General features: G+C 41.0%; 1 protein-coding gene across 1 annotated transcript in view; it reads left to right on the plus strand.

Annotated features, from left to right (window-relative positions):
- The window catches only part of UBE2H (ubiquitin conjugating enzyme E2 H), a 150203-nt gene extending 127198 nt beyond the window's left edge, over nt 1–23005 (plus strand). The window contains exons 6-7 of the mRNA XM_021002387.2: nt 10397–10525; nt 18462–23005. Coding sequence (XP_020858046.1) covers nt 10397–10525; nt 18462–18586 — 254 coding nt within the window. The 3' untranslated portion in view covers nt 18587–23005. The remainder of the gene's footprint in view (nt 1–10396; nt 10526–18461) is intronic.
- Nucleotides 23006–26982: the final 3977 nt, after the last annotated feature.

Here is a 26982-nt window from a genome sequence, read left to right on the forward strand (position 1 = left end):
TTTGAGGGGACAGGAAGGAGGCCTGTCACTGGATCACAGAGTATGTGGTGGGAAGTAAGGTGTAAGAAGACTGGAAAGGTAGGAGGGGACAAGTAATGAACTTTGAAGCTTTGAACTCCAGAGGATTTTATATTTGATCCTTGAAATATTTGGGAGCCACTGGAGTTTATTGAGTAGGAGTACACACTTTGGAATGATCACTTTCATAGCTGAGTGGAAGATAGACTGGAATGGAGAGAGACTTTTAGCTGTGAGAACAACCACTGCGGTATTGAGGTGTGAAGTGACGAGAGCCTGAATCCAGGTGATAAAAGTGTCAGAAGAGAGAAGGGGGCATATGTGAGAGATGTTATGAAGATAGAATTGATAGGACTTGGCAACAGATTAGATATGGGAAGTGAGAGTGAAGAGTGGAGGGTGCCACCTCGGCAGTGAGCCTAGGTGACTGAGTAGTAATCTCTCAGTACTAATAGTGAAATAAGAGAAGAGATAATAAGTTGAGTTTGGAACACTTAAATTGGTGATCTCTACATCAGGCCATCCCATTTAAAATATCCGAAAGACAGTTGTATATTTGAGACTAGAAGTCAGCAAAGAGATTTGAGAATTGTCATCGTAGAGATAATAATTGAATCCATGGGAGCTGATAAGGTCACTGAGTGAAATAGTATAGAGGAAGGAGGGAAGAGTCCCAAGATGGAGCCTTGTAGGTTCTTGGGCATGATGTGGATGAACATCCAGGAAAAAAGACTGAGAATGGGTGGTCAGACAGGCAGGGGAGAACCAGGAGACAGTGTCATGAAAAGCTGGTAAAAAGAGAATATCAAAGAGCAGAGGTTGTTTGGCAGTGTCAGAGGCGCCAGAGGGGACCAAAGGGATGAGGACAAAAGGGTTGAGGATAAAGAAAAGTCCATCAGATTTGGCAATTAAGAGATTATTAGTAACTTGGGAGAGGGCAGTTTTCATTTGAATCATGAGGTGGGGAGCCAGACTTCAGAGCTTAAGAGTGGGAGAGGAAAGAAAGTGGAGACACCAATAGCTACAGAAGGGAGGGAAGATGTGGAACCCTAACTGTTGGGGGTGGACAGATCAAGTGAGGATGGGAGAGATACGGACATGGGGCAGTGGGGAAGCAGCCAGTAGAAAGGGATAGATTGCAAGTAAGTGAGAGAGTGAAGATGAGAGAGAGTGAGCAGGGAGAGATGGGATGGAAATGGGATTCCTTGTGTATGTATAGTGGTTTGCCTTGGTGTGGAGAAGGGCCTTTTCATTATATGAGTTAGCATGAAGGAGAAAATAGTGGCATCAGGTATTGGGTAACTTTTTCAAAAAGCTTAGTACTGAAGGGCAGGAGATTTGAGATGGTAGCCATGAGGTGTAGAAAAGGCAAAGGAAAGCTTTCTACCTAAGACTTCTCTGTTTGAGTTAGCCATATAATTGAGTACATGCTTGAGTTGCCTATTTAAGAGATGGGTGATGTTTTTCTGCATGAGAAGCATATCAGCAGCGGCAGGGCCTAGCACAGTGACGTTTTGTAAATTAAACAACAGTAGAGCAAGTTCTTTTGATAGCCAGTTATCAGTTTATTTTACAACACAAGACCTACAAGGCAGCCAACTTTAGAATGTACAGCTGTAGAGACAGGATGTTCCGCATTAAATCCGGCTTCTGATCTCAAACCATTTCTCTTTTTCATGTCTGCCTATCTTGGTCATACTATACACTTTGGTTTGTTGTTTTCCAGGAGAAATTTTTCAATTTCATCTATTTATCCAGACTTTTCACAGAAATATATTCTCTCAATTATGTAGAGCTAAATGGCCAATATATTAATTACTTTAGTGCCTGGCTACTTCTTTTCTCCATTACACTGTTTTCTGTGCTCTTATTGCTCATAAGCACCTTTTCTAGCAATTGAGTAGAATAGAAAGGAGGTGAAAAACTCATTAGTTAGTTTTGCTTAATTTTGGTAAAAACAAAAATTTAAAGTTTTATATGTGTTCTGTTACAGCCTTAGAAAGCTGACTACATAGTTTTATGCAGAGTAGATAATAAATACATCAAGTAAATAAATGAATTAAAATGTTATGGCTTAGCCATATTACAAACTTGTTCCATATAATTCATTACACGGATTTTTCATGTAAACTACATTTACTTTTGTGATTTAGATTTTACAAAACATTGAGATGATGAGAGTTTTGCCAATTCCTATCATAGAAAATTATGATAATTGGACAGGGATAGTATGAATAAATAAAATTATTGGCTAATGTGAGGTATTACTTCCCTCTTTCTCCAGGGGTGCTAATAGGCCCCAAAGTGGTCAAGAGTCCAGCAATTAGAGGGCAAAATCCATAAAACAATAACTGGTCCCTAAGTAATAGTGACTTACATGCTTTATACCCATAAACATCTTTTTCTCCAACCATTCTCCCAAGCAGTTGTTAAAATCTTGCTATTTAAAAAGATAACTGAGTCATTATCCATGATTAACATCTGTTCATTTGCTCTTACAAAACTTTCAGGGGCTCTGAATAGGATTGCAGGGGAAAGTTAGGCCAAAACAAACCGTGTGGCCCTATCACTCATTGATAACATTACTCCTGTGGAATTAACTATGCACTAAAATGTTTCTCTGCCAGATTCAATATTGTCTTATGATCATTTAAAAACATTAAGTAGGTTATATCTTTGCTGTTATTAGAAGGATGTTGGGTTGGTAACGTAGACATGTAGTTTTTTAGGGGCTTTGGGTTGACCAGCACACCTAAAACCAAACAAAAGTCTCTTTCCATAGTAAGAGATCTCAGAATTTTAGAGACAGAAGGGATTTTGGACATTACATAATTAACTATCCTTGTTTTAAATGATTAAACTGAGGCCCAGAGAGGTTAGTTGTCCATGGTCACAAAGCAAGTATCTATCAAGTGTGCTCTGCTCAGCAATCACTGTACGTACTGGGCACACAACTCAAGGTTGAGAATGGGAAATGCAGAAGAGAAAAGCACATTCCAGATGAGGGGCAGTTATGGCAAAAGAAGGAGAAGGCATGGCGATACTGAGAAAACTGCCCAACCAGAGTAGAGGCTATGTCTTTGGGAATTAGGCTGGCATCAATAGAATATAGACAGATTATAATGGCCTTGGATACTAGGCCACATTTGACAATAAGTTGATGGCTGCTTCAGTACTTAAGTCATCTTCATTTTAAACATTGTGAATTTTTACCAACCACAGCTACCATCATCCTCATCCCTCTAGCCCCACATTCACCTTCATGAGTTGCTGTGGTCTAAAAAACAAAAGATCGCCTGTTGGGCAGGCTTCTACTGATGATCCTTTCTGAACTTAGGCTGGTACTACATGGATGATAGATATTCCATGCCCTTGTAGATTGGATAGCGCTTGCCCAGAGTTTACAGACTTGTGAGAACCCAGAGTCATCTCTAAATACTCAGGAGGTGTCTGAATAGGACGATGATTAAGGAAGATCTGTTAGTGATTTATAGGTTAGATTGATGGGAAGGAGGAGAGAAGCAGGATTGAAGAATATATACTTCACCAAAGTATGAGGTACTTATACTTGAACCGTAATTAGAGCAATAACCATGAAATAGAGAGGGAAGGATGGCTATAAGAAAGGAAGAAGCTGGGATGAAAAATGACTGAGGTTTTGAGCCTAGGTGATTGGAGAATGGTGATCCCATTAACAGAAATAGGAAATAGGAAAGCAAAAGTTGGGGAGAAATGAGTTGGGTTTTAGAAATAATGAATTTCAGGTGACTAGGTAATTTGATGGACTGGTCTAGATTTGGTAATTCATTTTAGGTGTTGAAGGCATAAGATTAGCTCTCTGGAATTAAAGGATGTTAAGATGAGACTTAATACAAATGCCCCTGGGTAACATTGAATTAAATTCATCCTGAGGTGCAAATGACTCATACTAATTTAATGAGAAAAGGTTTAAGTAGACAAGAGAAAACACTTAGGAGTTATTGGGTATTGCAGAGAAATGATATTAAGGATGCTTGGGAGACTAAACATCAAAAGAGGACTTCAGAAAAGAGAAGTACTTCACTAAGCCCCACTCCTGGTAGCCATTTCAGCTTGCCACTAGAGCGACAGAATTGTTTTCTGGACAGAAGTAGCTATTTGATATAATGGGATAATTGCCTTGTTTTAAAGTAATCTGTTTTAGAAAGGTGTGGGTGGTGAGCATCAGGTAGATGTGGTAGCTGAGATTCCTTCAGCCTGGCCCTTAGATTGCCAGCTAGTTGAGGGCAGTAATAGTGGCTGGCCTGTTGGAGCTTTGCACTTCCACATTTATTTTCATTTGAAGATACCAACATACTTTATAGACAGATATCCATTTTAACTGAAGGGAAATTGGGATACAAAAATGGAACAAGTATGGCCACTTGTCATAAAAGAGACACCTGACTGATTTTTCTATATATCAACTTTTTAAAATATTAAATGAGTTACTTAGGAGTATGGGAGCTGGTAGATTTTTTTAAAAGACTCATTCCAATTGACCTATTTTGAAGAACATATAGAACATGGGTAGTTGTGATTTTTTTTGTTGTTGTTGCTACTTTCTCCTCCTGGAAATAAGATTGTGTCATTATTATTATTATTTTTTTAGTAGTAGTAGTAGTAATAGTAATATTTTAATCTAGCCCTTTGGCATAGTTTGAAAAGTACTTTACAGTAATTTTTATTACTGTAAAGGATAGCATATTATATTTCTCCTTTTACAGATGAGGAACTTGAGATGCAGAGAGGAAGAGACTTGCCCACAGTCACACATCAAGTCTTGGAAGACCTGGGATTAGCTTTGTGGGTTTTTTGAGTATGTGTATCCCAAAGAGCCAGGTTGCTTTGAACCTTCCCCTTTGCTTAGATGTTTCTTATCTTTGACTCCCCCACCTCTAACTCCCCAAAGAATCCTGCCGCTTTGACCTACTATTCCCTTGCTGGAGATAATTCAGTATAATTTCTATCACCACTGACTTTTATTAAAAAATCACCTTGAGAATACCAAAACCAAACCAACTTCCCTCTTATCCCACCCCATCCCCACATCTGACTACCACCTTCATCAGTTCTTGCCTGCATTCACTTTAATAATCTTTTACCTAGAGCCTGTCAACACCACAAGTTAGGGACAGGTGGTGGCCTGTGCAAAAATAAGAGAATGAAAGGCTTAAAGGTGGGGATTCAGAATTTGTATTGGCCCATGGAAGGGAAAGAGTAGCTATGTGTCACCAACTCACATTCATGTGGGGATTTAAAGACTGCCAAACACCACTCAACAGCACTTGGAAGTGCAGAACTTTACAAATATCTCTATTTTACAGACTAGGGAAACCATGGCTCACGCTGGGACTTGTCCAAAGGTCACAGGGTTGGTTGATGTCAGAACCATTCCAACGGACCCTTGACTCCCAACTCGAACATGTAACTATGGTGCCTTTCTAGCTTGGGCAGCTAGTGGTTAGAGCAATGGGCCTGGAGTCAGGAAGACCAGAGTTTAAATCCAGCTTCAGGCACTCATTAGCTGTGTGACCCTGGGCAAGTCACTTAACCTCTGTTTGCCTTGGTTTCCTCAACTGCAAAATGGGAATAATAACAGCACCTACCTGCCAGGGTTGTTGAGGATCAAATGAGATAATGTTTGTAAAGCACTTAGCACAGTGTCTGGCACTTATTAATTTGCCTTCTTTGTATCTTGAGAGCTTAGCAAAGTGCCTGGCACATAGTAGGTGCTTGTTGACGGAAAAGTGGGGTTAGATTGCTTTGAGAATGAGGGGGGAAAGCATCTGAAAACCATTTGTTTGGGGGGCAAGAACAAAAGGGGGAAGGAAGCAAGCATTTATTAAGTGCATACTACGTGCTAGGCACTATGGCAGTCCTCGCAACCATAAGAGCTCACAGTCTAATCATGACGTCAACATGAAAACAGTGATGTACAAACAAAAGACATACAGATAATCAACAGAGGGAAGACAATAACATGGTTCTCCCCAAAAGACCCCAGTTTTCTGGAGTCAGTGAAATGGATGTTGCTGCTTTTGAGGGAATCTCTGGGTTTGGGATTTTTCTTACTTCTTATTGTTAACATTCCTTACCCTACTTAGCACAAGGTCCTTGAATATAAGAGATAATAAATATTTAGTCAGTGAATAAATGGGATGTAACTGTAGTTTGCTAGTTTGTGCTCAAAGCAGTTATGGATATTGCCATGTTATAAATATTATTCAATCTGTAAAGCAACTAGATACCAGTAATCTGTGGGCCACATTTTGAGAATTAGAATATAACAAATAAGAACTATCAGTTTGCCTATCCTTTATCGTGAACTGGTATTTTGAAGACCTCTTAAAATTGGTTTAGCTTGATAGCTTGCTGTGTGATCTTGAAAAAGTAAGTCCTAGCTCTCTGTTTCTCCATTGTACGGCTTTTCAAACTGCTAAGGATTAATCGTAGTAAAGTGGTTGAGATTTTGAAGTTTAAAGAAAGTTCTCCAGTTACTAACAATCACAGTTTATTGTGACTGACCAAGATATGTGCCCACTTTAATAAAACAAACAAATAAATACATTTAATCCTAGGATTAGTTTGGCTCCCTTGGTCTTCTTGGATGGCAGTTGTATGAGACATATGTGAAATGAGGGAGAGATAGATACCATTCTTATTTACTTTATTTCACCCATCTTTTAAAAAGGATTGACTTGTTCTCTTTAAATGTCTTGGCCCAGTGAATTGGTATTCAGTAGCTGGCATCTTTACTTGCTTCTGAGCTATGTAATTTTCTTTTTCTGCTCTGTATAGTTCATGTTTTACAGACATGACTCAGCACATCAGTGAAATGGAACAGGACAGGGTGTGTTGATACAGGAAGAAGGTAGAAGCAGGAAGGAAGAACTAATAACTGAGGTTTCTTTTGCTTATTAGATATATTGCCTAGGCAGAACCCCTATCAGTAACTTTAAAAACCATAAAACTGTAGGGGCAGGGTTTGAGTTCTTTTCCTGTAATAGACGAAATACTTGGTTATGAAATGTCATCTCTGAGGTATTTTTCTAACCCTGAAGCAATTTTGAATGTTTACTTAAAGGATCTACTTACACTCTGAATTATTTTTAAAGAGAGGTGGGGGAGGGGGGAGAGAGAGAGAGAGAGTGTGAGAGTGAGTGTGTGTGTGTGTGTGTGTGTGTGTATAAACAATCAGCTTCTGTTCCTTTGAGTAGCATTTTGTGATAATTTTTCAGCATGAAAGGCCTCAGGGTTAGCAGTAAGTCTGGATTGATCTGGGAAATGCTGTCATTTCCTTTTACTGAGCTGCTTGAAAACACAAGGTTGGAGGTTTAGAGCTGGAAGGGACTTTAAAGGTCATCTGGTCTGACCCCCTTACTTTATAGATGATAATTGAAACATAAAGAGATGACATGACATGGTCAGTGTCCCTCCTTGTAGGACCAGAAGAGAACCCTTCACATCCCACACTCTTCATAATTTATCCTCTGTGCCACATGAGACCACCCCTACATGTATGAATAGTTCAACAACAGATCTGCCTGAAATGTTGGTTAGAAATGATTTTCTGTACCATAAATTTCAAAGAAACTTTTTGGGGCATTTTTGGCCCAAAGTGTGGAAAAGACATCCTGCCCACAATATATGGGAATTTAGTGTAGACATTGAAGGAGGCCTTCACTGCCGCCAGAGAACTAACTGGTGTTAGTAGTCCCCACTGATAGTGAGAGGTCACTTATCCCACTTACTATGAATTAGCATGCCCTTTATCTTTCTCTTTTGCTCTAGTAACCTGACCATTTCACTGGTTATTTGTATTTCCATCAAAGGGTAAGTGAAGGGGGGTGGGGAAGGAAAAACCCTCAAATTTTATGAGTAGCAGATTTTGATACTGTCCTTGGGGCCCACTCTGACCTGCCAGTCTGTAGATGAAATATAATTATAAAAGGAGCGTTTGCTTTTGCACTAAGTAAAAATAAACCGCCTTGATACTTGAAAAAAGCTGAAGCTTAGTGACTTAAAATTGACTGAATCACAGTCAAGTGTCCTTACCGGTGGTGTGTTCCTTTGTAGCATAAGTTGGGAAGGTCTTTAAGTAGTGTGTAGGTACACCTAACCACAAATCACATGATTGTTTATGCTATAAAGTAGTGGTCTCCAAACTTTTTTGATCATTCACTCCATCCATAAAATATATTAAAATATCCCCCTCTAGTATGTATGTATTTACTTATTTATGAATTATATACATGTACTAGTAGTTACGTACATTGTAAAATTTATACAAAACACAGACATTTCAAAGGATGAGATAAAGATGAAATAACATTTGATCCTAGGTAAAGTCAATAGGAAGCCACTATTAATGCGAAGGTAGGTGAGTGACGCTTTAAGAAAATTACTCTGGCAGCAGCGTGGATTGGAGAGGGAGAGACTTGAGGCACGGAGACTAGTTAAAGGCTATTCTGATCTAGGCAAGAGAAATGGTGGAGGTAGAAACCAAGGTTTAGCAGATGATTGGCTGTGTGGGCTGTGGGAGAACTAGGAGCTGAAGATGATGTGGAGATTGTGAACCTCAGCAGTCATAGAAAGTTAGGGTGAGGAGTAGACTGATAGAGGGGGTGAGGAGAAGACACTTCGTGAGATCTGAAGTACACATCACATATCACTCATACCTCCTGGTCCTGTTAGACTCAACTGTGGTCCCACCCAAAATGGAGAGAGGGAAAGTGGGACTTCTAATCATTGGTCACTGCCCTGGAACTCAGAACTACTCTTCTCACCTTCCAAAGGGCCCCTGCCACAGCCACAAGGTGAGCACGGGATGGAGATGCTTGGGGGTGTGTATGTGTTATTTTAACAATAAGATCTGTGCAATAGCTGGCCTATCACAGAGAGCAGATGAGATTCAGCGTGACTTTCTATTAGTGATTCTATTAGCTCCTATTAGCTCTTAGTGATCCCAGCTTTCTACTGGTTGATCATATATCCTGTAGAGTCAGCCCACATCCCCTGACCCTCATTTGGAGACCACTGTTATATAGTTTTAGAGCTTCCTGATCTGTCTCTGTCTCATTAGCCGTTTGGAGTGAGTAAAGGTAGCAAATGGAAGATGAATTAGAGCTAAAACAATAAAACAAGTCAGTGGGAAAGTATTAAACAATTTAGCAAGATGTTTTATACCGTGTTTTAAGGTACGCTTCTCTTGTGTGCATGTAGCTTTGCCAGTAAATTGGGATCTGGTTTTCATATTTTATCAGTTATCTGGAATTACGAGTTGTTGTCTTTACACACATCTGGTCTGGACATGAGATTTCGCTGCTGTAGAGAACTAGTGAGAGAAGCACCCTCTACCTGTTCAGATCCGTCACTGTTCTCCAGCTTATGATCATAAGACAGTTCTCTAGTATTTTACAGCCAGTATGTGTCACACCCGACTGGAACTTAAGCTGCAGGTCCAGGTGACTCAGGAGTCCACTGCTTCCTCTTGGTACTGTGAATGATTGGATGATGATCCTGCTGAGATTGGAAGCTGTTTGAGGATTGCATTCAGGCATCATGTCATGAGAGGTCTCAACCTGGCGCACTGGAACAGCACTGGATTTGGAACCGGAGGAACTGATCCAGGTCCTGGTTCTCTATGAACGTGGCCACATCTCAGACTCTCGGGATCTCGGCTCTCATCTATAAAATGAAGGGATTGGACTTGATGACCTCTTGATGACCTTTTATCTCATGAGCCTGCAAAATTCCATTGAATTTCTGTAAATAAACATGGTGCTTAAATGTTGATTTGGGAGTAGAATAGGAGATGAGGAAAGCTGATATAAAAGATTCCTATCTCAAGAAAATGGAAGCTCTCGGCTATTAGAAAATAAAAATAACAATGATAGAGATTGTTAAGGAGAAAATGATTGTTTATTGCAGATTATGTCATATTCCTGCCAAATTGTTATATGTTTGGAAATGGAAAACCAACTTGTAGAATGAATTAGTTATAGAGATTGTCTTTAATTTTAGGAACAATGAGATATAACTTACTATAAAACTTAAATTTACCTGTGAGTGGCTCTTAGTACAGAAAAATATTGATGTAATGGTTGTCTGGGGAATAGATACCAAGTATGCACTCAACAACTCAGTCATCTGCAAAGCAAACTTAACAGTTGTCTGGGGGAAAAAATTGAAAACAGTTATCCTAAGTTTGTTTAGCAGCTAGGCAGGCAATAAGGAATATAATAAGTGAATGTCTGGAATGTATGTAATAAATGAAATTTAAATCTATCTACCTCCTTGCTGCAGTGCTTGAAATGTGTACATCTCCAGATAAACACTTGTATTTGTGTTTTTGTAGATCTTACCAATATATTTGAGTCGTTCCTGCCCCAGTTGCTGGCCTATCCAAACCCCATAGATCCTCTAAATGGTGATGCTGCAGCCATGTACCTTCATCGACCAGAAGAATACAAACAGAAAATTAAAGGTGAGAGAATAAACAGTTTTGCCTGGAGGCATAGGGTTTCATTGTCACTGGGTTTGTACCGCTGTCCCTACTGTTCACCAGTCTTAGATTGGGAAGCATGCTCTAGGACAAGTATCAGCAACCTTCTTGGCAACAGAGACCATTCTTTTCCAGGGCTGATCATTGCTCATAAGTGTCATTGGCCAGACCCAAGGGAAAGAAAAAATAGAAACAGGAAAGAGAAGGAGAAAAGGGGGGGGGGAGGAGGAAGAGGCACATTGTGGTAGGTATGCCAATATTCATCTCATTGTAAATTGTCTACCCCATCTTTTAAGAGTATTGGACTTAAAAGTCAGTGGTCTAAGTCCTTAACTCAGGTCCACCACTGACTCGGGACACCGGTCTCACTGTCCTTAAAATTACCTTGATGTTTCAGAGGAAGGAAGATCAAGCTAGTGTAGTGATAATATTAAATCCAGTAGAATCAGACATTTTAGCTTTGTCTCTCTCATTGTAATGACTTTAGGCTATGAACAGAGTCATAGCCTAATGGATAAGAGAACTCTTAGCCTTATGCGGCTTTGTGAGTACTTCAATAACTTGTTTCTTTTCTCTTTTCCACTAATAGCAGTACTTGCTGTTTGACTATATTAATAGCCTCCTATTAGAAGAAGCTCCTTGCACAGTGGATACACAGAGTGCTAGTTCACATCTGGCCTCAGGACCCTTACTAGCTGTGTGACCCTGGGCAAAGGAGAGTCTGCTTCTGTCTCCCTCCATTTTCTCAAGTGTAAAGTGGAGTTAATAATAACACCTGCCTCCCAGGGTGGTTGTGAGAATCAAATGAGGTATTATTTGTGAAAAGCACTTAGCCTAGTGCCTGGCACATAGTAGGCACAATATAAATGTGTGTTGTCTTCCATTTAAAAAGTGCAGCATAATAGTGAGTAAACAAGTGGCTTTACTAGTTCCCCTGAATTACCGTAGACTAGTTTATATTCATGTGTACAAAAGGTTAGAAGTTTAGACTCTTCTTTTCCCATTCTGTAATAGTTTGCCTGTTGAAGGCACATAAACAATGCAAAAATTAAAATTAGGTTTATGGAAAGTGTCACCGAAAAAGGAAGGGAATTCAAAGGCACTGTGAGAAACCTCCAGTTTCTTCAGGTTAGGGCAGACTTCTCTTTGGCGACTGTCTAATATAGCGTAACTTGCTACCACCCTGCACAGCGACTCAGAACATCCTCTGTCTCAATAATTGCCGAGACTTCTGGCCTCTATGAAGCATACTTGCAAAAAATTACGGTCAAAATTATTGAAACGTGGCCTGTATGTGAAAGTCTTTTCATGAAAACACAGGTGAATAAAATATTGGAATGTGTTTTCTCAGCTTAAGATGGTTTCTTCTTTTACCATCCCAGTTCTCCAAAGGCTAGCAGTGTTCAGTGGCTTTGCGCAAGTAGGAAAAATAAACCCAGAAAAATTAGTTTACTTAGTGGGACACTGGGTACTTAATAGCTACACATTTGATGCAACTACATATCTTTGAAGTGTATGTAAAGCACTTTATTGACTTTAAAGCTTTGCGCAGCAAAACGGATGTCAATTTCAAGATAGAGTTTTACGACCAAATATTAAAATTTTGACCTAGGAAGTGTTTAGGCAGGATTAGATAATTTTTGATAGAGCAACAGCATTGCAGTGGATTTCTGGTATCTGGTCTTTACTGGAGAAAGAATTAAGACAGTTATTTTTTGTACAGCATAATTACAAAAGGAAAATGACTTGCATTCTTCCCCTGGAATAGCCCACAGAATTGGTTACTTCCTGAAATGAGAATGTTGCAAATCACTTTTCTTATTCTGTCGTCCATGGTTGTCAGAAAAGATTGAGGCTACCAAGTGGGAGCTTCCCTGCTTTCCCTCCTTTCTACCTCTAAATATTTCCATCTGACACAGTGATTCTATGTAATCTGTCTAAAATTCTGTTTTGATCATGGCATTCTACTAAAAATTTTTTAGTTTAGGTTCCAACCTTTGCCTAAAGGATGAAGTCCAAGTTCTTTTAACTAGCATTTGACCAGTCACATCCTGTGACTGGTCTACCGTTCTTGGCTTCTCTCCTTTTACCTACCCCTACGTGAAGCCTATTCACTGATTTGCTCACTTTTTCTCAAGAACATCTTGCACTTCCTACCTCTGCTGAAATACCCATCTTAACCCCTTTTCCCCTGTAAATTTTAGTCATCCTCAAATCCTGCCTATAGCATTCATATAGCACCTAATTGTGTCCCAAATTGTGAAATATCCCTTATCTTGTTGTCTTGGAATTTTTTTTTAATTAAATTTTATTTTTTAACAAGCCAGAAAAAAAATCAATTTTCTCTTCCCACTCTACTCCACCATTAGGGAAAAAAAGACTCTTTTAACGAATATGCATAGTTGAGCAAAACTAATTCTCTCTTTGACCATGTCTGAAAAATAGATCTCATTCTGCACCCTAAGTCCATCATCTCTCTGTCAGGAGGGTAGGTAGCATGCTTCAGCACTGATCCCCTGGAATCATAGTTGATCACAAAGTTTTCATGGCTTTCAAAGTCATTTATTTTTACAGTTAGAACTATTGTTTAAAACTTGTACTGTTAATACTTATTAGGAATTTTTTTGCCTGTGAACTTTTCAAGGATAGGGCCTTAGCTCTTTTACTTTTCCTGCCTGCCTGCCTGCCTGCCTGCCTGTCTTGATGAGGCAGTTGGGGTTAAGTGACTTGCCCAGGGTCACACAACTAGTGAGTACTATGTGTCTGAGGCTGTATTTGAACTCAGGTCCTCCTGACTCCAGGGCTAGCGCTCTATCCATTGCACCACCTAGCTGCCCCTCTTCTACTCTTCCTTACAGTATAATCACCATTGAGTAAATCATTGGGTTTTATGGATAAAAGTACACACAGGCAACCTTTAAGTGGTTATACAACCAGTTGTCTTGTCCATTTTAAAATGCTATCATTTCAGACCTCAAAAATGCTACTGATGTCTAGCATTTATAATCACATGGTTGGTTATGATTTCTGAATCAGCCTATAGCCAACCAGTGTCTGGTGCTTCCACCACAGAAACATTTAGCATATATGTTGGTCCCTAGTGGAGACCAGGTTAGTTTTGAGGTAAGTAGACTTTAGGAGCCCTTGCTGTTGACCAGTTACTTTCCCACTTGGCATATTTTAGCTCAGTTCTGTGAAATGCATTTGCCATTATGTGGAAAATTGGTTGTAGACCTCCCTGAGATTTCAGCATTTGTCAGTTATTAGGCCATGATTTTAATAGCTGTCTTGTATATTTCCTTGGTTTTAAAGCAGAGAGATATCATGCATTTCAATTCTAAGACTGTTCTAAAGTTAGAGGAGAGTCTGTAACCCTGAACTACTGATCTGAACTCATAAATTGCTCAACGGCTAAGCGAAGGGCTGCCTTTTCAAATCATGAGAAGTTCTGGAAGAAACTGAGGGCTGCTGAAGTGTCTCCCTTCAGTGACTAAAGCATTCTTTCTATTCTGTTATTTGGTAAACATGTATTTCCAGGGTAAAGACTGTAATAGGAAAAGTAGTTAGTGGGATCATTAATTATCTTGCTTGTTCTTTAAGATTTTACACTGTTAATAAATGAAACTCCATTTGTATTTCACTAATAATATGTGCCTGAATTTCCTAAGTGTAGTATTTTTAACACATGCATTTATTAGTACTCTTTTTTGGAAATGCTTTTGAAAAAAAGTTGAAAGAATGCTTTAAACTGATGGAGAAGGTAACCTTTGAAATGGAATGTATTCTGGTATTTACTTACTGCCCTTCCTTATTATGGAAATCACTCAGTACTTCTCTTTAACTAATATTTTGTCCTACATAAATACCTATTAGATGTAAATCATGTGTGGTGATATAAATGGTTAGATCAGGCCTGCCCAGGTTGGGAAGAACTATTCCAAACCACTCAAGTCTCTATATGCTTTGACATTACTACCATTCTTTCAATATCTGGTTACCTCTGGCTTAACAAGCAGAAGAAACAAAATAATGAATCTATTAGGTGGTACAAAATTGCAATGAATTCTTTGAAAGTCAGCAGTATTTGTTCCTGTTTAGACAAGCATTTTGTTTCGTCTCATTATCTAAAGGTAAAGCTAACAGCCCTAGTATATTTGAAAAGCCTTCGTGGCCATTGGAACAAATTGTTCTCATTTGTCCATTCTTCACACACTTGGAGTGACAACCCCCTAAGTCACCCACAAGTTTGAGGCCTGTGGGTTAGCCCATCTGCCATGATGGTTTTGTCAGGGTGTGGCTGCTGCATGTGATACAGCTTCTTGGAGCCGCGGGTGAGAGTTGGGTGACAGGTGGACACTTTCCTGTCATCATCTTTTGCACTCATACCCTAAAGACTTATAGGAGGTAAAAAAGAGAGTACAGGACAAGGAGAAGGGGCTCAAAACAGCTTCTCCCACATGGATACTTTTATTTGTTAGCAACTACCCAGAAGAAAGTGTCTCACATACATATATAAAATTCTGGTTAAGGAGGTAAATTTCATTTATATGGGAAGGATGAGACAAATTTAATCCAGAATTTATTTTTGTCCTGTAGTCACCACCTTTTCAGAAAACATTTAAAAGTTTACACTATACTTAGATAAGTTTTTAAAGGAAAGAGCCTTAGATTTGGAGTCAGAGGACCTGAATTCATATCCATCATTTCTGTTTACTACCTATATGACCCTGGGTGAGTTATTCAACCCCTTGAGGCCTCAGTTTCCTCAGGTTGAGTGGGGTGTGAATCTTATCATGATATAGGTAGACTATTTGAAAATATTGTACCCTATGGGTTCATAGGAATAATCTTTAATGGCTTGGTCAGTGATTCTTCTAATTTTTCCATATTTCAACCCAGGTTGAAAAAGCCTTATTCTTAGGTAGATAATGCATGTTAAAGCCACTAAAGAGCCACTTGTGTCTAGACAACTGATGGCACAGTGGATGTGGTGCTGGACCTGAAGTCAGGAAGACCTGCCTCAGTTTTGTCATCTGTAAAATGGGGATCATAATAACACCCGCCTCCCAGGATTATCACAAGGTTCCCATGAGATGCTATTTATGAAGCATGTTTTAAATTTTAAAGTGCTATATACATGCTAGCTATTGTTACAGGGGGGGTTTTCTACTTGGCAAGCTATTTTTCAGTGACCTTTTTTAACCGGATAGCTCAGGTTCAAAGTGTGTTCTCATAGAAAGAGTCTCGAGTTACCTGTGATTACAAAACTGTAAAACAAAGAATTATTGGGGTTTTTGGAGTCTATATAAATACTAAATAAATGTTTGAGGCAAATATTTGTTTTAAAATGGAAATACACAGGAAGAGTATGAGAGTACACGTTTAACTCTTTCCTCCTCATCCCTACCTCCTAACTTCCCTGACTTCCTCCACATCTTGGCTAAAATTCCACCTTCTGCAAGAATCCTTTCCCATTTCTCCTTAATCTCATTGCCTTCCCTCTGAGATTGCTCCCAGTTTATCCTGTGTATATCTGTTTGTATGTAGTTTGCATATTGTGTGCCCCTTTAGGCTGTGAACTTTTAAGAAAGAGAGTTAGGTTTTTTGCCTTTCTTTGTAGCCTCAGTGCCTAACACGATGCCTGGCACATAGTAGGCACTTAATAAATCCCAATTGACTGACTGACTGTTCTTTACCTCCACTGCTGAAAACAAGGCACATGTTTCACTCTGGATTGAGTGAAACAGGTTAGGGTAGAAGTTGAAGTCACATGTTAGCTGCTCACATGAAATTGTTCACCTGTTTTAGTGTCAGTGAGTTGAATGGCCAAATGGCCCACTTGCTTCCATGCCTGGAGTGTTCTTTCTGCTTAGCTGTCCCCCTTGGAATTCTTAGCGTCTTTGCAGGCATAGAGCTCAGATGCCTCTTCCTCCTCATAGCCAAAGCCTCTCCGGATCCCCTGAGCTGTCAGTACTTTCTCCTTTCTTCACATTTTCTTGTACTTCTCTCTTTGTGTCCCAGTTGTAACCACAATATAGGCTCCTTACGGGCCATGCATTTTTCTTTGTTTTGTATTTTTATTTCCAGCCCTTATTCCTAGCATAATGCCTTGAACGTAGAGTGGGCACTCCAGTCTCATTGAAGTGAGTGTGCCAGCTTATTCCGCCTCTCTTTCTCACCCCTTGTTTCTTCCTCTGTAACTGACAACTGAAAAGCGTTAGGGATGAACCAGGAAAGGGTTGAGGAAAGGGAGTCATTGGGGAGACGTATGAAGAACAAGAATGTAGAAATTCTTTCCACCTCCTCATTTTTTATCTAAATCTAATTTAGAGAAGTAAAGCTATATTATGAGCCAGGATATCAAGTAACTGCCATGAGCCAGGCAGTCAGAGTGTACAGACAGGTGTAGAAAAATAATCATGACATCGTCCCTGACCTCAAGGAGCTTGCCTTTTACTGAGGAATGTAAGTTTTTATGGGAAAACCAACAGGTCCATTGTGAGACCCGTTTGAAAACCTTTTGCCATGTACCTTCCTCCCTCAGATTTGGAACATCAAGAACTAATGTAGTCTTATTAGCAGCCCAGTTGTCTCTCTTCTGCAGTTGTACAGCCGGTTCTCCCTTGATGATGTCACTTGCATTTTCTACATGCTAATGAAATGCCTTGTTTCCTGGAGAGTGCGTGTGGGCGCCCCCCCCCAAAAAAAAAGATGCTCTATTGGGAAAATCCTGCTTTGCAAAATCGAGGTTGATTTACCAAGTAAACCAATTAGATGGAGTCTTGGCTAAAGACATGGGAACTGAACTGAAAAGATTTCATACCCCTATATATTTTCTTAATTCAATTTTTATTTTCATTTCCAGACTGAACTCTCCCCCTCCTCCCATCTAGTTTGGGGTTAAGTGACTTGCCTAGGGTCACACAGGCAGTATATGTCAGCTGTCTGAGGCCGGATTTGAACTCAGGTCTTCCTGACTCCAAGGCCAGAGCTCTATCCACTGCACCACCTAGCTGCCCCTCTTAGTCTAGTCTTAAAGAAGACTAGACTGCATGACAGTTGGGCCGGCTCTCTAGGAAGGGGACAACACCATGAACAGGGAACAGTGAGGAGACCCATTTACCTGGAGAGAATAAGAATGGCTGACCTTTATGTAGTGCTTACTATGTGCCAGGCATTGTACTAAATACTTTACACTGGTTATCTCATCTGATCCTCATAACACCACTAAGAGGTAGGTGCTGTTATTATCCCCATTTATAGATCAAGAAACTGAGGCAAATGGGTTAAGTGACTTGCCCAGGGTCCTGCAGCTGGTAAGTATCTGAGGCTGGTTTGAACTCATATCTTTTTGACTCTAGGCCAGTGTTCTCCCTTGCACTCCCACCAGATGCCCAGAGAGAAGGGGATGATGGAGAAGAGGATAAGGGGCAAGGCTGCAGAGGCTGGATTGTGTCAGGTTCTCTGACCTTTTTCTTCCATCTCAATTTACCTCTTCTCCTCTCCAAGGACCTTGGTCGGGTCTGGTCCTCGATGGGTCTCTTAAGTGCTCCAAGATTCTGGCAAGTAGAGAGTGATGCTGCAGCCTGCCTTCTTGGCATTAAATCTAGAAGGGACCTTTTCCCAGAGGCCATCTGGTCCAGTGTCCTCGCTGTGCTGACAAGGAGCCTGAGACCCCATGAAGACCCCGAGAGGACAAACACCAGACCTGGGACTTGACCCATTGGTTTTATTGCTGTATGGGCCTGCCTTCTCTAGAGACAAGGTCTTCCAGTTCTTTGCAGGTTCCTCCCCCCAGCACATCTCTCTGGTGACCTCTAAGCCTGTTAAATCTCTGCACCCTGCGTATCTGAGGCAGAGTTCAGGTTCTGCTCCCACGCTTGCTCACTATGCCTCCTGTCTCTTGTCCCCTCTGCAGAATACATTCAGAAATATGCAACAGAAGAAGCACTGAAGGAGCAGGAAGAGGGCACTGGGGACAGCTCATCGGAGAGTTCTATGTCTGACTTTTCGGAAGATGAGGCGCAAGACATGGAGTTGTAGTAGAAAAGGCCGCCTGCTTTTCAGAAAGACTATTATTTCCTAACCATGAGAAGCAGACTATAATATTCATATTTAAACAAAGCAATTTTTTTTATTACTAAACAAGGTTTTTATGAATAATAGCATTGATATATATATATTATATATCACCCTTTAGATCTTGATTTCTTGGTCATTTCTCAACCTGAGGTGCATAGCATATTCCCACATTCCATTTTGGTAGCAATATGCAGCCCGAATGCATGCATTCATAAGTCCATTTGGCCAAGTCAGCTTGTACGCTACTGAGCTGTCAACGAAACAGCTGCTCTGATAGGTAGACGTGAGGACAAAAAGATACTGCTTCCTTAATTGGTGGTTCCAAAGAAACAAACCAAACCAGCCCACCCTTGGACGTTAAGATAGACTAGAGCTTTTTTTTCAAATTAAAGAGGAAAGACTTGGGAAGGGAGAAGGCCTGATGTAAGCATGCTTAGAGAGCCAACAACCCAGTAGCAGTGATGCTCCTTCCCATTAATGTTGGCGCCCTGTTTTACATGGAGTGAGCGTAACCGAGTACAGGGAGCTGTCTATCTGGAGTGTTGACACTTAAAGAAAGGTTTTTTGACTTGGATTTTAAGTACTTTTTTATATGTGGATTCCTGCCCTTCCAGCCACAGGGCCCTGCAACCACGGGTGTATTTGCTTTGAGGACCTTTTGAAATCCTTTTTCTGGACATGACTCATTTTCTTGGTCAGGATTCTGAGCTCCATCCCTTTTGTGGGCAGAGGGGAGGAAAGGAGGGAGATGATATGGATAGTGCACATGCAAAATTAGACTCTACTTCTTTGCCAGTTTGAGACTGCTACCCTTGACTGAGAGCTTTAAACTTGCTCTTTCGTGCTTGAACTGTGTTTAGACATACGTTGCAAATTGTACCTTCATCTACCAGGAGAGGGTCTCATCATCAGAACGAGTCATTATGCTGAGCATTAGGCCTGGGAAGACTGGGCCAATGGCCATGAATACTTCGGCACTCTCATTTCATGTGTTGTCTTTTTTTTTTCCCCCATCTGCCACCCCTTGGCAGCGACTTGATTACCGTCTGCTCCTGGGACGGGGGAGAGGATATTGCAGACCCCAACACACATTCAGAAGTCTAACAGAAGACAAATTTGAGCAAATAAAGGTTATTCCACCCAAAGTGATTATACATGGGGAAAACAAGTGCAACTTTCTTCAGATATAGTTGAAGGACTCTTCTGAAGGGGGAGGGAGGGAAAGGGAGGGGATGAAATATCTTCTGATGTAGTAGAACAGGTTTTGAAGGTGGATTTTTTTTCCCCTGACAATGTTAAGAGGGAATTAGACACTTTAAAATGCCCGTCAATCAGATGTGAACTCAGCTAGCTACATGTCCAGAGGTTGCCTACAAAGTTCCTTTCAGATCTTAATGTTGCCTGCTGTATTTTAGGGAGTTTTGTGAAGATTTTTAAACAGCCAGAAAAATTTTGATGCTTTTCTTTTTTTTTTTTCTTTTTTTGGTGCAACCAGTAATGACAGTAGCAAAATTAACCAATTTCGAGACACTTTAAAAACAAATGTTTAGAATGTCCCACAGGGCTCATTTGGTAGATTTAAAAAAAAAGAAGAAATTTCTGAAATGCATTTTTAAATTTAGAACTACTATATTCCACAAGATTTGAGTCAATGAGGTTGGAAGATAGTCTTTTTTTATTATTATTATTATTATTATTCAAAAAGCACAATCAATCTCTTTCCTTTGAAAAATCTATATAAAGTACAACTTGCTTTAGCATGATTATTTTCCTAAATAAAAAGACATACAAAGAATTTATTTTACGTTAATTACGGGCATGACGCAAAAGGTTTTCTTTCCTTTTTATTTGCTTAAGACAAAAAAGTGCAGTTACGTCGGGCTGTGGTTAGTTACCGTGCTGAAGTTGTCTATCTAGCATTTGTGGCTTGTTGGAAGGGTAGTATTAACTATTTAACCTGTAATGGTGTACTTTAACTCTTATCTAGCACGTTGTATTCTCATTACTTTGGGGGAGGGAGGGTATCTCTGCTGGCACTGTCTGACTTGCTTACCTGCTGAATTAGCAGTTTGCTTGTGCTATAACCTTTACTGTAGGTGCTATTTAGGGGTAGGCTTAAAGTGCTGGGGGTGGTGATTTCAGTTAAAACAATAAAAAATTGTATTTTTTCAATATTGTATAAACAATAGTGTTCTAATTACCTTAAATTTATTTCCAGGTAACTATTGTTTTTAATCTAGTAAATAACCAGGTTGCCAGTCCATAACCAGATTTGGGGGCATGTGAACCAGTATACATCTCGTCTCCATGACCAAGGCCCATTTCTTTAATTAAACAGACAAGCCAACAATTCCTTCTACTCTAAAGCACCAGCATCAGAGGTTTTTATAGTACAGGGTGCTCTCATAAGTGAGACTCGTTCTGGAGAGTTGGAAGCCAATCTGAGCATTGTTTCGTTGTGTGGTGAGGGTGTGTGTGTGTGTGTGTGTGTGTGTATGTGTATGTATATAAGTGTGTCAGTGATTAGGTTTCTCTGTTAGCTTTCAGAACCTTTTGCCATTGCTATACAGATTTACATGGTGTCCTTTCAGGCTGTTCACATCCTTTCTGAGGGACTAGTTATGGATCTGTGCATGTTTTCTTGGCTCTACATGGGACATTTTCTTTATATGTGGAAACTAGTTTTCTACATGTCCACAAAGATTGTCTGATTAGCATATCTTATGCCTGATCTTTGCCCCTGTACTAAAGCTGAGGGAAGTTGTAGTAGTTGTAGTAGTAATGAGGCCCATAGTTGGTCCCAAGTAACAGAGGGCTCCCTGTATTTCAAGGGAATCCAGTGCGTCCCCACCCACATCCCACAATACGGCTGGGAGAATAAGCCAAAGTAGATTTTCCTACACTAACCAGCTCTGTCTGTGGTCCAAACCTTACCTGGTTTCCCTCTTCTCCTGCTCAGATTAGTAACCAGTATCCCCAAGGAAGACTAGATGAGCTATTTTGGCAACTAGCAAGGGTAGTTTGTTTTCCTTTTTTTTTTTCTTCCAGTTCAGGTAGTACCTGTATTTTCTGAAATCCTATCTTGTGATTTTCTAGCACCATGCCATTCTCTGCCCCTGTTCATATGACTGATCTTAAGCTCTGGCCAAATACCAGCAAACAAGATAGTCTCCACCCAGCAGCATTTGATCTGCTGTCCACTGGCACTCAGTGGATTCTTGAACACCAGAGCCTTGTTAGAGGCTAGCGGGTAGTGGTAGATGACCTAGAAACAGGCGCTTTGGCTCATGTCCTTGAGTGTGCCCCTCCTTCCCACCCCGCTTTGAGGTCACCGTACAGTTTTACCCTGGAGATGGATGATCGTCAGCAGTTGCCATATTTCATCAGGACCTAACAATCTTCTTTCCATTTCAGAAGAAGTTTGTCTAATTGCCAACAGGTTGATATAAACTCAGAGAAGTGTTTAGCTTTTGAAAGGGAGTCTAATCTCAACGAATTCCATGAACCTCCCAATTCTCTTTGGTCTTTGGTTTGTATTAAGCCTCCTGTCGTGGTGACTGGAAAAAAGAATGAAAGGAGGCATCCTCTGTTAATCCTGATGGGTGAGATGGTCACAGTTCAGGAATTGGCTTCTAGCTTGGCTAAAACGGTCTATGAACCTGTTGAGTCTCAAGGACTCACCCAGTAAAGTTAAAAAAATCAGTCAAAAAAGTTAGCTCTGTGTGTGGTGTGTGTGTGTGTGTGTGTGTATATATACACGTACGTACGTACACGCGCGTGCATGCATGTATGTTTTTTAATCAGCACCCCAAAACCAGTTCCCTGAAATCAATTTAGTTCAGATTTATAGGAGGGCAGTAAGCACTCCCCTCGTCTTAACCCATGTTCATTTTCCCTCTGGTCATGTGGAACATTCACAGAGGATCGTGAAAGCAATGGATTTCTCACTGGAGTCAAATGAGTCTTGTGGAGGGGTGTGGAAATAATGAGCAGCTTTTAGCTATGTGAGGATTCTCCGCCATCGCTATATGCCACTTGAGGGCAGAGACCTGCTTTGGGGCTTGTCTCAGGTGAGCAGGCCCTTTGGCAGGTTTGTAGGCATCATGAGAAATGGCCATTATTTACTGACTGTATTTGGTACATATTGTGTGATACTTGAAGAGATGAAAGGGGCTTCCAAGCCCTTCATTGGAGTCTAAGATTTTTATCTTTTTTTTTCCTCCTCCCCCCTTCCCTACCACCTTTTTTCTTGCATTGTGATGATGTAGTGGGCACATCTGTCAGCAGGACGAATGCCTCTTCTCTAAGACTATAACCTCTCAAATAGTTGTGTATAATGAAAGAACTGTAAACTTTTTTAAATAAAATGTATATACCTTGGCATTTGGCTGGACCTTGCTCAGTAAGCTCAGCTGACGAGCCCCTGTGTTTTCCCTTAGGAAATGGACTCCAAAAGGCTGGTCTCATAAATACGTTGAAGAGGCAGTTCTGTGTATTTGAGTCTCGATCTCAGAGCACGTGCTGCTATTTAAAGGGGATGAGTCTGAGGTGGATGAATAGATTGGTGTGGGAGTGTGTGTTACAGTATGAGTTGTTACTAATTGATTCAAGAAAGAGTTACATCATTTTTCCACTAGACCTTTTCTAAAGTACAGTGGCCTGACCCTCATAGTAAATTTGGTTCAGCTGGGCAGAGTGCCCATTTCATTTCTTGGTTTTAGCCCAGACCTTACCGAGAAGGTGAAACCTCCCAACCAAGCAGCGCTTTAGACTCCCAAGGGGTGTGTAGTGAGTGCTTTGATCAGAAAATGGCCCCAGTCTATGTCAAGACTTCTTGAGTAGAATGAATTTGGGAAGATGGATAGAATAGACTCAAGAATTCTGCCTAGCTAAATTGTGTTCAGAGAGACTATTCCTAGTTCTTCTTTAGACCTCGGCACTTGCCATCAGTCAGCACTAGATGGTACTGTGAACTGCGTTTAATACCTAAACAACATCTGGTTGGGATTGTTTCTTTGGACAGCAAGACCACTCTTTCTACACTGCCATCTTCCCACATGCCAAAATTCCTGACTCACCTTCACTCCTTCCACTCCCTACCCTCTTTTTCTTTCCTTTTCCTCCAATCCTTGATCCTTCTGCCGTCTTTGGTAGCTTTTTGTATAGTTCCCTAAAAATTTTTGAGACATTTGAGGGTCTCTTTTTAGTAAGCCATTGAACAACCTGCATCCCCGTGGAAAATAATATCCACTCCCACTGTTACTTTGACTTTCCCTTAATGCCCAAGGGGGGAGAGAAGTGCATTCCTCATAGATTGAGTGGATCCTACATCCAAGGCCCCCACTTTCAGATGAAGGATGGAAATAACAAAGCTTCAGGAAATAGCATTTTTTAAGTCAGAGTCAACAAACATTAAGCTCTGTTGCCAGACCATTTGCCAAGTGATGGAGATAAAATGAAAGGCAAAAAAGCTCACAGTCTAATGGGGGAGATAGCATACAAACAATGAGCAAACAAGGGATAGACAGGAGATACTGAAGATCATCTTGGAGGGAAGGCAGTAAAGTGAAGGACTGTGAAAGGCTTCTTGGAGAAAGTGGAACTTGGAGACTTGAGGTCAGGAGGTGGAGATGAGAGTTCCAGTCGTGGGGGCCAGCATTGCCCAGAGTGAGAGATGGAGTGTCATGTATGAGCAACAGTATGGAGACGTGTGTCCAATGGGCTGAGGTCTGGATCTGAAATGAGTGCCTCTGGATGAGTAATTAAGATATTTATGTCAAAGGCACCCTTACGTAACTGCTAGGCCAAAGTTTCAAAATCCAGCCTTCAGTATTTAGACCCTCCACAAAATCTGGATGCTTTTTCAGAAGCTGACTTAAGCTTTTAGATTTGGAAGGGAAATTAGAGGTCATGGTATCCTATTTTACAGGTGAAGAAGCTGAGACCCCGGGGCAGGGGAGCAGCTAGATGGTGATATGGACAGAGCTGGGCCTGGAGTCAGGAAGACTCATCCCTACGAGTTCAAATCCAGCCTCAGACACTTAGTAGCTGTGTGACCCTGGGCAGGTCACTTAACCCTGTTTACTTCAGTTTCCCCATCTGTAAAATGACCACTCCAGTATCTCTGTCAAGAAGACCCCAAAAGCGGTCATGAAGAGTCGGACACAGCTGAAAAATGACTAAACAACGCTAAGGCCCAGAAGCATTGTGACTTGCTCAAAGTCACACAGGTAGTGAGGGTATTAAATAGACCCAGGAACTGAGTTTGGGTCCTGGGAATCCCAGTCCTGGTATCATTTTGCTGCACCACACTGCCTCACATGCACTGTTGTGGACAGCAACCTTGAAAAATCCCTTGGGTCTACCCCTTGTGTGTTCATTTGGGCTGAAAAAAGTTTTGGCGATTTTGAAATAATTGTTGGTGACATACCTCAAGTCTCAGCAGTGCACTCTCATCTCTGGGGTTATCTGTCCCAGCTGAAGCTTAGATGATTCTGCATAGAGAACTGAGCCTTTTGTCAGGAAGACCTGGGTTCCTGAGACCAGTCTCAAGACACTTTACTAGCTGTGTGATCGTGAACAAGACATGTAACCACTGACTGTTTCCTCAACTATAAAATAGAGATGATAATAGCACCTACCTCCCAAGGTTGTGAAGATCAAATGTAATAATATTCGTAAAGCACTTAGCACAGTACCTGGCACATAATTGGTGATTAATGATCATTTCCTCCCTTCTTTCATCCTCTCTCCCTTCCTCCCTTCCTCCCTTTTTTCCTTCCTCCCTTCCTCTTTAGCCAGTAGGACTAGCAAATGATCCTCTCTAATGTACAGAAAAGCCAGAGACCATGGTATAATTTTGGGGAGAGAGAGTTATGTTGTCTCTCTAATGTCAACCAGGCAAGGACCTGTCTTTTCTGGTTCGTAATGGCTTTGGGAAGAAGAAGGCCTTGTCTTTTCCGAGTCCTTGGATTTTCACGCTTCCTTGTTTTTGAAAGCAAGAGAAATTGTTGGATTCCAGAGTGAAAGACCCACATCTTCGAAGCTCAAATCCCATAGCCTCTGGATCCCAGTCTGCAGTCTCCTGGGGTAGACTGCATTATACTGACAAGAGCCTCACTCAAGTTTATACCACCCCTAGTGTCTGTGCTCTGGTACCATCTTACAGATGTGACATGGTGCTTAAGTACCTAAGACAGCATGCAAGACGAACACACTTGCCCAGTGGTACATACCATAAAGGTACTAGTCCTTTGTATATTGAATGCTTTGTGGAAATGCCACTCTCCCAGATCCTACCCTGCCCTCATCATTGGTAGCAAAGGAATAGGCAATGTGCTCTATTCTGTTTAAGCAGACGAAAAGCTGTGGCTCTCTCTTGTTGCTCTCAGGACTCCAGGAAAGCCATAGAGCATCCCAGAGAGTAGATACCACATCCTCCGTCTTGTTGGGCCATATCCTGATGATGGAACCTCTATCATTAGGGATGGACATGGCAGAGAGTTACTCATGCTGCAGATGGGAACCCAAGAAAGATTTTCTGGATTTTGTCCATTTTCCCTAGTACTTCACTTCCCCCCATTGGTATAGCATATACCTCTCAAATAGATAATAGACAAGTAATTTCCCCCAGCTAGGATCCTCAGATTTGACCTCATCCCCCACCCCTCTCATCTTCACTCTGGAGGGCAGAGAACCTGGCTTTTTGGGAGTCTGTTCCTATGTGACAAAGGCAGCTATTTCACAAACCACTCTGCTTGGGAGGCCCAGGGGAAGTTCCTGCCTGGGGATAGGTGCTACAGGTATCATTATCGCCATTTTATAGGTGAGGCTGCTGAAAATAAAAGGTTTGGGGGTCTTGAAACAAAAAATCTGGCTGAAGGCAGACAAGGCCTGTATTATTTTCTTTAAAGTTGTGTAGCAACACTACTCCCTCCATGCATATATGAACAGTAATAATTATCTGTTTGATGAGATTACTGGGGAGGCCTCCTACCTTGCCCCCTAAAACCACTCCCTGAATAGTTGTCAGATGGTTATGATTCTGTGGTTAGATTTATCCCCTTGGTTTAAGATTTTTCCCCAGTCCAATGCAAACATCCATGCAAGAGCAGCAAATTAAGCCCTGTTGAGCTTTACTGTACAGTGAGAATGAATTTATTGATCAGGTCTGGTCCGTGAGAAAGGGACAGGGACAGGATGAGGGAACTCGGTAGAGGTGGGGGAAAAGAGGCAAAAATAGTATGATAATAGCCTGCATTTGTACTGTAAAGCGCTTCACATACATTATCCGCTGTGAGAAGCATAACCACCATCCCCATTTACCAGGGGGAAAAAACCCAACAAAAACCAAAAAA

This window comes from Phascolarctos cinereus, unplaced genomic scaffold (assembly GCF_003287225.1).
Source record: "Phascolarctos cinereus isolate Bilbo 61053 unplaced genomic scaffold, phaCin_HiC Scaffold_1;HRSCAF=81, whole genome shotgun sequence".
Lineage (NCBI taxonomy): Eukaryota > Metazoa > Chordata > Mammalia > Diprotodontia > Phascolarctidae > Phascolarctos > Phascolarctos cinereus.